Source organism: Rhea pennata, chromosome 1, assembly GCF_028389875.1.
Source record: "Rhea pennata isolate bPtePen1 chromosome 1, bPtePen1.pri, whole genome shotgun sequence".
In the NCBI taxonomy this organism is placed as follows: domain Eukaryota; kingdom Metazoa; phylum Chordata; class Aves; order Rheiformes; family Rheidae; genus Rhea; species Rhea pennata.
The window spans coordinates 68,795,698-68,806,808 of record NC_084663.1 but is presented as its reverse complement, the minus strand read 5'-3'; the positions used below and the strand labels follow the sequence as shown (position 1 = coordinate 68,806,808).

Below are 11,111 nucleotides of genomic sequence, written 5' to 3'. Positions count from 1 at the left end.
ATATGCTTGGTGGGGGGGGGGAATGTTCTTTAGCTTTAGAATAGCTTGCTGCAAAGAAAAAGAAGGTAGCAACCTTGAATCAGGAAGAATATCTGGTATTGCTGACCAGACCCTATTGCATTTACATCTCAGAGCCTTGATATCTTGTTGAACAAAAGAAATAAGACTCAGGGGTTTGTATATGATCACAGAGGGCAGCGGAGGCTTCATCCAGCTGCCTCAACTTTTGAGAATGTAAATATTTTGCTTTTTTTTTTTTTTTTTAACTTAAATAAAAAGATCATTTCTGATGGCAATACCACTCGTAAGAATTTGAATTTCTGCTCTACTTTTTTAAGGAGTTGTCATTCTTTGTGCAAGTTCTTACATTAGAAGACTATAATAATGCTTATGAGGCACCTAACAGCAATGGAGATGTTTTTATTCCTACTGCCTTAGCTCATCTTGCATAAGCAAATTGCATAAACAATTTTATTTTTGTTCTACTGCACTATAATGTGGGAGGAGGAAAGCACAGAAATAGTCTACACAGTGTTTTTGAAAACTGTACCATTTATTAAAGTGCAACCTGGGGGCATGGTCTTACAGCAGTGTCCCAGTGGCAGAAGGAAAAAAAATATACATACCCCTTCACTTGTATTGAATGTAGAACAATGAAGCTGGAAAGAACTTCCCTTTAAAGGTGGAAACACTTTTATTAACCAGATGGCACAAAAAGCTTTAGACAGTTTTCCCCAGGAAGGCTGCACTTACTTACATAGTAAAAGGAACAGTGGGACCAGTTCCTTGGTAACTGGTGACTTCAGGACAAGTCAGGGTATCTTCCCACACACAGGCCACGTGGGAACACAGCCTGATCTCGCTGCAAGTCAGTCAGCCTCTGTCTAGACCCAGCAGAAGCCTAGTGGGAGATATCCCCTAACATGCGTACATTGCAGTCAGTCCCATTAGACTTTGCTACTTAACAAAAATCAAGTGGCATTCTTTTGGTCTGAGTGGGCTTTAGCCTTATAACACTTTCTGAATAAAAGCTTATAATGCAAGTTAAAAATGGGGCAGGACCCCCTAAAGATACAGCAATTAGATGCATCCTCTGCTGCTTGTTCTGTCCAAGTCAATAATGTTCCTTGCCTCCCCTGCAGATACTGCAGGGAGATTGAAAGCAGCTTCCACTGGAAGCTAACTCATTTCCCCTCTTCTACAGCATAACCATAGGCAAGTCAGCCTACCTAAGAGACCTAGAGAGGGTCAGTTGTTTTTCTGATTTAAAAAAAAAAAAAAAAAAAAAAAAAAAAAAAGGGATAAAGTCATTTCAGTAAGTGAATATTAGCTGTGGTGTCGTCTGGTTCCCCTACATTTATTGGTAAACACAACAGCTGACCTGTTCCACGCTGGTGCAGGTTGCATTCCCCAGTTCCCCAGCCAAGGAAACTAATCCACGCAGCTAACAGCAGCAGATGCAAATGGAGACCCACTGCATGTAGCTAGTGCCGTATTCCCTGCGCCATGCTGGCCAGCGCACTACTACACCGGACTGAATCAGTGGTGGCTAAAATGCTTTTTTTTTTTTTTTTGTTTTTTTGTTTTTTTTGTTTTAAATGGCAGTACATAGCTTGCACTTCCAAGCACAGCACAAATACACACACTCAAAGCAGTGCTGGTCTTGTAACCATCCTAGTGCAGAAATTTAAGCACACCAAGCCAAATGAAACAATGCACAGTTTCTGCCTCCGCTAGGTACAGGAAATGATGTTCTGCCTCACCTCGCCATGTTTCACTTTGAAATGCACCCCCCCCCCGACCTGTAACCCACTGGAGTACAGAATACACACAGCAGAGGAGCTGCCCTTCAGCCACTGAACGCAGCAGTGTGGGTCATGCCAAGAATCAGAAATTCTACTGACAACCTGGGCGCGACACCTAGCAATGGCAGCCAGGCGACTGTTTGCTCCCCCCCACCCCCAGCAAAGACTCTAGTAATTCTAGCCTGGATACAACTTTTGCAGCTGCTGTTAGCTCTGCCTCAGTGAACTAAAGACTATGCCTATTAGAAGTCCCACCTTTTTTTTTTTTTTTTGGCCAGGATAGTGACATCTGCTGTACTAGGACTTTGCTAGTACTGCCATACTGCTGTAGCTTAAATGCAGGGAAAGCTCAGGACCTCAAGTTACTTGACTACTACAATCACTAAAATGGAAAAAAAAAAAAAAAAAAAAAAACACTCTGAAACTCACCTGTTTAGTAATGATAAGATGGTCCATTTGCGACCATTAGAAAGCACTGATTATTTTTAAAAAAGTCCAAATTGTTAGCCTAGCTGTGATCAGAGATGCATGAAAAGAAAAACAGGATTCAGACAACAGAACTTGACCTGCGCAGAAGCGCTCGCAGCACCTTAGCATCCAACCTTTCCTTGAGCTATAGGCCCCTACTGGCCCCCAGCCAAGCTGAAAATCACTGCCCTTGCAAACAGCAAGGATGAATTCTTATAGTCAGTCTGCTCACTAGAAGGAAGGTTAGGAAATAAATGAATAGCCAACTGCAAACGCCACGCCAACAGGACCTTCCACTTCCCTTGTTAGCTGACTGTCCACAGCTATAACATCAACGTAACTGCTGGAGAAACCCTCTTCTATCTAGAAGCTAAACTGGTGTCCAAAACCAGGTGCAAAACTAAACAGAAAACATACTTCCACTGCATCGTCTGGCTACATACTGGGAGCCTCTGTCCAAAGCCTGGTGAATACTGGAGCAGGCAGATGCTCAGTAGGTCACACTTGAAGTCTGGGGGCTCTGTTGCTTTCCTGGCTCAAGCTTGTTCCATCCTTAGGCCAGAAGTGGTATTTCAGGTGTCAACCTCTAGTACAGGGCAGCCAAATGCCCAAATCACTGCAAACCTCTGCTCAACTTCCACCTACTCCAGCAGGAACTGAAACCTCAAGCTCTCAAGCTGCTGCTCTCTGTGTGCCTGGTGCTGTTCTGATTCCGACCTAGGTGAGTGGCCTGAAACCGCTACCCCGACTGCAGCTCCACGACCCCAGGGATCCTTACGCTTCCTACGTCAGCAGTCGCCGGAGCTCGCGCACAGCTGCAGCGGGGAGGGGATACGGCTCTGGGTCCCGGTGGTTTGGGTGTTTATGTTACAGAGGGATCCTGCGTTTCAGTCTTTGCTCGCAGACCTGTTGTTTTAGGTTTGCTTTACATAAAAAGACCTTGCTTAGTTCACAGCAGTAATGCCTAAGTGAGCCTTCCTATAGCCTAGAGTTAAATATAACGGAAGTTTAAGTCACACCTTAGTTTAAAAGCCTTTTCCTTGACAGTTCCTTATTTAGCATGCTACCAACTGCAATTTTTTTTAAAGTATTTAACTCAGAGTGTGGCTTCCAAGTAAGGTCTCTTAATTGGATACAGAGGAACTCCCTATTGCAGTAATTCACACCTTTTACAGATATAGCCCTTTGTGGTTTTATCATTTTAGCTTGAGGATGTGCAGCAGACGAGCACAAAGTGAAGAAAGAATGGGTCAAAGGTAGATATTTTGTTAAGGTACAGTCCACTCGAGGACAGATATTGAGGCACTTTCGGGAAAGGGATAAGCAACACAAGCAAGAGTAATTCTATATGCTCTTTTTTAAGTATATAGCAGTGTCTTTCCTCTGCCAGCTGCAAGATTCACTAAGTAGAGGTTGCAAGCACGCAGTTTAGTGTCATTACACCATTCAGTTTAGGACTCCCCTAAAACACTTTAAAATAGGAAGGAAAAAAAATCCACTTCCTAATTCAGACCTATCGCAGGGCAAGAAGCCTGGCACTCAAGTCAGTGATAACACTGTCATCTGAGCTCATCCAGCCCCTTTTGTCACTTCCAAAGGGCCTGTGCTAGCACTGACCACAGGACTCCAGATTTAGTAGAATTAAAAGTTCACAACCAACTTTTTTTTTTTTCTTTTAGCTAATGGAGTGTTCCTAGAGGAAAGACAGATATGTGAGAAATTTTATAAACATGTGGTTAGCAGGATAGCGGAGAAGAGGATGCAAGTTCTTTGTCAAATCTGTAAGAGCCTAAGAACAGGAAGTATCAGCAAGGGACCAAGTAACCAAAACACACAGTTGTGCTACTGATGCTCCGTTCAAAGTAGCAACACGCCGGATACTTGAGATTTTCACCCCACTGCAAAAAGCTTAACAAAACCGAAAGTTGTTTGTTTTCCCCACTACTGCTGCCTTCTTCCTCTCACTGCTGTTTGTTGGCAAAGACACTTTTTATTTAGAGCCCCATTGGGCTCTTTGTGTCAATATGCTAGGGACTTTTTTCTCCCTAACTTGCATGGATTTATTATCTGTCCTGTGCCCACGTCCTGCAGTATTAGTAAAATAACCACTTACAGAGAAGGGTGAAAAGAACACCTTTTCCCCCACAGCTTGCACACAGATTATCGAGAATGTCCAAAACCCCCATCTCTGGTTTTGGAGTGGATTTGGGTACTGCTGTATAACCCACCGAGTGACTACAGACGGGGGATTTCCCATATGTCATCATCGTCAGCAAGAAAACAAGAAAAAAAGTAGTAGGAGAGGGGCAGGCCTATCCCTGCTTTATTACTGGGTGATAAAGCAGCACTTGCCATGTAGCAAGCACCCTTGCAGATAGTGTCACCTGCCAATAAATACTGTTCCAATGTGTACGTCTGTGACAACGGGATTAAAAGGACCTCTCCTCTCAAAGAGGGGAAAGCTCCAGGGAGGTACCAAGAGAGAAAATTATGGCAGCGGGAAGGCAGATGTACTGCCCCTACACTGTACCTGCAGCAGCGGGAGCCCGTGGCGTGAGGAGATCCCTGTGACAGTTCTGGGCACACAGCACAGCAACGTGAATCTCAGCAGGGCACCAAGAAATGGCAAAAAAAGATCAATTCAATTTCACAACAAAATTTTTTTCTTCTTCTTTTTAAGGCCAACCTGCTACCTTCTGTACACAGAAAAAGAGCAGTCTATGATCAACAGCAAAATCTAGAACCCCTAAGCTAAGGTTCCTTCCATAGCAGGAGTATATATGTGACAGTCCTTTCTTTTCAATATTCAAACTGAAACAGCTCAAAATACAGGAATTTTTCTATAGAATCCATTATAGAAAAAGGTTAAAATAAAAATTCCCTAGAATCTGCCAGCTTCTTACTGACTTACCAGCATATTGGGATGTGAGAGGGATAGGAAAAAGTAGCAAGAACTCACCTCATGCTAACTTGGAGAGTGTGCTAAAATCTCTTCATCATCAGATCACTTAAGGAACAGGCTCATTACAAGAAGTACAGTAGGCAAGGTTTTCTGTTTTAAGAAAGGACCTTGTCTTTGTGCTTTATGAAGAGTAAGCTTAACAGTAAAAGCAAGCTCACATTTCAGTTTTTACATTATCCTAAGTTCCTTTTCACCTACTTTCACCTGCTCTAAGCCACAGTGCCAGCAAAAACCCTCAGAGATGGTTAGTAATTTTGCCTGGAAAATCTAAGATTTTGCCCACAAAGCTGCAGTACAAACACAGACACAGAAACACACAAGGAAACAGAACACTTGCAGTTGATCTGACGTAACTAATATGTGCAGCAATACTTAAAAGGCTTCTCTTCAAAAGCATTTGAAATGTGACTGCCGGAAGGAAGAAGGATTTACTTTTTCCAAGGTAACTTTTCTCAGCATTTGTGAATCTGTGATTTAGCTAATTACATATTTAGAGTCGCAAAAGAAACTGCACTGAACACCACTCAGGGTCAGGCCAGGAACAGGCAAACAGAGGAGATATTTAATGCTGTTTTGCTTAGTTACTAGAATCCATTACTTTATGTATCTGGGATTCTGTCACAGCCAAGACCAAGTTAGGACTAAATACACGCTGTGCTTAACTTGTGAAAGACAATACAGACTGCAGCATGATATAGGACAAAATAGCATTTAACCTTTGAATTTCGCAGGTGGCATCAGTTTGTGTCTCACTTTCATGTAGTTTTGCCATTTATTTGCTGCATATACACTTGTATCAAAGTACTTATCAAAATGGCACCATGTCTGGTATGAATTTTGCATCTCTGGTAACTGAAGTGTGGCAGTAAAGTAGGCCGGGCAGGAGCACGTCAAATGGATTCTCAGACCAGCAAATAGCAGTGTACCTCCTCCACCTTCCTTGCTAGCAGCAAGCGCGGTTCTGCATCTCCCCCTCAGGAACACCAGAAAGCTCAGAGATAATACGACTATAGAGAGGCAGCTTCTTTACAGGATGGGGCTCCAATAAATGTTAGGGGCCAAACCAGGTGTGAGCAAAGAGGTAAGAATAAGCACTCTCCCACTGGGGTTTAGAAGGAACCTGCAAGGTAACGAGGAGCAGTGCAGTACCTGAGAGGAAGCTGAGACAAAAGGGAGACCAGCCTCTCGCTACAGGATTCAGGTTGGCTAATGTCTGTTAAGGAGGACTCGGGGCTGCAAAGGGAAGTGACAAGACAGCACAGCTGCAATAGCGGGTCAATCTGAGAAGCTAAAAGTTCCAGGGGTTGACAGCAGCTGGCTCTCCCCTTCCCCTGGGGATTCTCTGTTCCAGTTCCTAGAGTATGAGCACCCCTTTCTTCAGCACCTGCACTTAAGTTCTTATATTTGCAGATTTTTTTTCTTTTTTTTTTTTTTAAAAATACCCCTGTACTTTAATCACGAAAAACCAGTCCCCACCCTAATTCAACTAAAAACATGATTGTCCATAGCTGGAGGCTTATGGAATAACCTCACCCCATCACCATTAAGTTACTCAAGTGTCCAATTAAACAGCAGGCAGCTCAACCTTTAGTTAACACATCTACGAAAACAGGATAATGCTCTTTTCTCTCCCCCCCACCTCCTCCTCCTCCTCAAGAAAACTCTGTTACTTCCTTCTAAGCGCCAGCGCTACTCCAACTGCTACAGCTAATATAGCTACTGCAGCAGCCCCACCGTACAGCAATATAGATTTCCCTTCTGGCAATAAGATAGGCTTCTCCTCTGCAGCGGAGGATTTCTCTTCCATTTCTTCCAAATGGCTCTCTTTCCCCACTTTTTTTTCCCCTGGAAGCAGGATTTTCTCAGGTTCTGGTGCAGCCTTTTCTTCTGATGGGGCTAATTTTGGAACAGGTTTACTTAAGATGGGGATTTCAGGTTCAACAGGCTCTTCAGTGCCTTTTCCCTTTTCCTCCTGTTTTGTACGAAGTGCAGAGGGATGCGCTTTTTCAGTAGACACAATTTCAGCTTCAGGTTTTACCTCCTGTAAAGAAGCAGGCGGTTCCGGGAATGCCGCCTGCATGGTCTCTGCTGCGACTGCTGACACCACTGCTTCCTCAATCCCCTCTGGGATCTCTTCCTTCTCCACATGAACAATATCGGAATTGGAAGAGTTGTTCTCGCTCCTTTCTTCACCCCCTCCATTGCTATCCAGGCTTTTGACTTCTTCAGGATCCATGGCCACTTGCTGCCAGGACTCGGGTCCCAGGGAGACTGGCAGGCTCTCTGTGTGCCAGCTCTGACTTGCTGACAGGGAGACAGGCAGGCTCTCCGACTGCCACGACGTGGTCACCGTGGGGGACTCCGGGGGGCTCACCTGTCCCGAGTTGTCACTAGTCAGGATGTAGATATCATTGCTGTCCTCTGCGATGACCCCTGGGTACTCCTCCTCTTCGGATTCCAAAGTAAAGACTGTCCCCTACAAATGAAAAGGAGGACACAACGCATGAGCAATGAGGTTAGCATTACGTCCCCTGTACGGGGAGGAACAAGGCACCTGGAAACTCAGTAAGGCTGGCAGCAAGATCAGAGGACCTCTACAGGAGCAGGATTTGTCTGACCTACATTTTAGAAGAGATTACAAAACCCAGCCGGTCCTACTGGGATTTTCAAAGAGCAGAATCACTTACAGGAGCTTTGCTGTGAACTCTTCTTCCCTTAAAGTTACTGCATCACTCAGTACATTGCCAAAACATATTGTTACTAACCAAAGAAGAAGAAACTTAAGTCCAGCACAATAGGCATGTGAACGTTGTTCAGCATCTCTCCCCTCTCCATTTTGTGCAAGTCCACTGTACTGTTTGCCCATTTCTATATAAGGCCTTCTCTGTATGTTAATTTTATTGCATTTCCAGCGCCATCTGAAGCCTGCATTTCTATTTTGCACCAACAAGTTGTAATTTATAGTAATTCACATAATCTACTAAGAACTAATTTAGCTACTCTTAAAGTAGTTGACTTTCCAAGTCTGGCATTGTAACTTTGGCCACACAAATTAAGTTAAACCAAACAAATGATCACAGACACACAAAACTGTAAAGAGGGTTTCTTTTGTTTTTATTTAGCTAGGTAAAGGTTGACATTCTAAAAATTTGGCATTATGCTCCAAGTTAGGGAGATTGCAAGTGTAAAATACTGATTCCCCCCAGTAAGAACAGCACTGTAGATTCTAGTCATGCACAGACTGCTGAGTAAGTACCACAGAAGAGATCTGCTTCAAGAGAAAAATTACAAGGGAGGAAAAAAAGTGCAAAAGGAGGACCTCCTAAGATGGGTGTGACAATAGGAACATAAAAATAACAGAGACAGAGATGAACCTCTATCAACCTTTCAAATACAATCCCATCATAACATGAAGCATTATGGGGAAAAAAAATCCATTCTTCTCATTTTCCATGCCCCTTTTCATATACAGTAGTTTTCCTAAAGCAGGCCCCTCTCTTTCTGAAACCCTTTTCAACACCTACGAATTTGTATTTGGATTCTGCTTCAGTTTCCTACCATGGTTTGGTAGGAAAATATGCAATGAATACAGAGTCTACAAGTCGGTAGTTTCTAACTTCTAGTAGGCGTTATCAGAAGAATTCATAATGGCTATGCCAGCAGCAGTGTTTTTTCTCATAGAAGGGTGAGCGGTCTGCATTCTCCATAAACACCAAAGTACATTCTGCAGAGCTACTAGACACTGTAATTCTTCACTTTGCTAGAATAGAGAATGACCTCAGAAAACACAAGTAAACAAGAAAAACCCTAAATTAGCAGGCACAGGAGAGAAGCATAAAATTGGGACTTGAGAGTTTTATGCAACTTACAGATAGTAACATGGTGCAAATATCATCACATCAGTAAACTTTCTAACAAGGGGTCACTGAAGATTGAGTTGTGCATGGTGTGAGGTCTCTCAAACCATTCCCCCAAAACACCCTGCCATTCTGCAAAACTGGATGGACTCAGCCCTGGAGATTTTACAGTGTAGGCTGTAATACAGGAGAATACTAGGAAGATAAGGATTTCATAACTTATTTTGATAGTACAGAGGTGCGATCTAACTAACATCATCTTAGAGCACTGAATGTTGGAAGATACATGTGCACTAGTAAATTTGGAGAGCACTTTGAAAGAAACTTTTCTTAATAAATTCATTTAAATTGCTTGGATGTTGGAAGTATCGCCTGGATCAACAACAGGTTCAGAAACTCTGAAGAGAAATGATAAATAAAATTCCTCAAGGAGAGAGTTAAAAGTGATCAAGCTGTTCACTAAGCAATTGAAGATGTGCATATAGTCTTGATTCAGAAGGAAACAAAAAATAGTAGTACATTATATTTATGAAAATGCTTAGACATCACACATAGGCCAACAGATTCAGAACAAGTTCTGTCTTATGAGCAGTAACTGAGAATTCAAGACTTTAATACCCTCTTAAAAATCTTATTTCATTTGGAAAACAAAACATGGCTCATACCATGGAATGAAATGGACTTTTATGATGTGGGAAGAAACAACAAGTGTTCCAAAGTAAGGGCAAAGAAAAAGATGACCAAACAAGAGTAAATAAATACGAATGTTACTGAATCCCACTGCAGGCCAGAGTTCCTCCACAGCATACAGAAACAGAATTCAACAACCACATGCAACATCCTTTCATCCTGTTTTGGAACAGGATGAAACTCGTTTCCAAAACTGGAGACTCAAAATCAGAAGCAAATCAGGCACAGCAGTTAACTTCAACTGCCCTATGCTGAGTCTGGAAAGGCAGCCCACATCACACTGACATCATACATTTGCTCCCTTGATCACTACTATTTTCTCTGGATGTTGATTAAGAAACAGTCTCACTGTAATATAAATACACTAAAAAGCCACCTACGATAATAGCAAATTCTGTATTTCCACAGGCTTTACAGATTCAGAATAACTGCAATTAAACAATGAAATAATTAAATAATTAAAATGCTGAATAAAAATTGCAGTCTCATGAACATCTGACACTATCCTCCTCTCCACTCAGTATTACCCTTTAACAAATAATAATCAATGTATTTCCTGTTCAGAGCTCATCACAACACAACAGATTACATTTGTAATCTGATGCTAGCAGAAACCAGCACGGGAAGAAACTCTACTTAATTGATAACAGTTCTTGACTTAACATACCACTGGAAGGGCACAGATTCTATTGTGATTGATGAAACATGAAGCATACGAACAAAATATTCTGAGATGTCACTATGTTTCTACAGAATTATGAGCTCTGGGTGTTCCTAACAAATTCTTTCCAATAATAAACTAAAAAACACACCAACTAGGACCATTCTCAGATTGCTTAGATTCCTCTGAATCATTATATTAAGGCAAGGTGAAAGTCAAGTGCCTTTGAGCAGCAACTCAGCAACCAGCGAGGGAGGCACTTAATAATTCCTATTGACCGACCTTATGTAAAGAAGCTGTGGTAGAACTTACGCCATCCTAATATTTGTCAATATATATTTTCCTAACCTCTGTTCTACTCCAGATCTGACATGCGTAAGTTTTTCCTTTTCTTCTCATTAACCTCATAACTAAGGAAAATCAAAGTTGTTCTTTGGGGGAAAGAAGAAAAAAAGCCCACAGACAATTTAACAATGATAAAAAATTAACGTGTAGTATAGACAAGGTCTTACCACAGCTGCTACATGGACTGATAGCTGCTTAGGCCAAGTGAAATATTTTAGCTCAGTATGATACAATGCTACATCCTCATGGTCCGTCACAAGGCCTCCTCAGCAGCTTAATGTACAGATGCGGAGGCCCATTTGGTGGTGGCACTGGACAGCACT

The 11,111-nt window shown here is 42.3% G+C and overlaps 1 protein-coding gene across 3 annotated transcripts in view; it reads right to left on the bottom strand.

Moving 5' to 3' along the window:
• Positions 1-534: 534 nt before the first annotated feature.
• BCL2L13 (BCL2 like 13) overlaps positions 535-11,111 on the bottom strand; it is a 47,623-nt gene continuing 37,046 nt past the window's right edge. For all 3 annotated transcript variants that reach the window (XM_062590715.1, XM_062590735.1, XM_062590725.1), the window contains one exon: positions 535-7,711. In XM_062590715.1, coding sequence (XP_062446699.1) covers positions 6,902-7,711 — 810 coding nt within the window. In that variant the 3' untranslated portion in view covers positions 535-6,901. The remainder of the gene's footprint in view (positions 7,712-11,111) is intronic.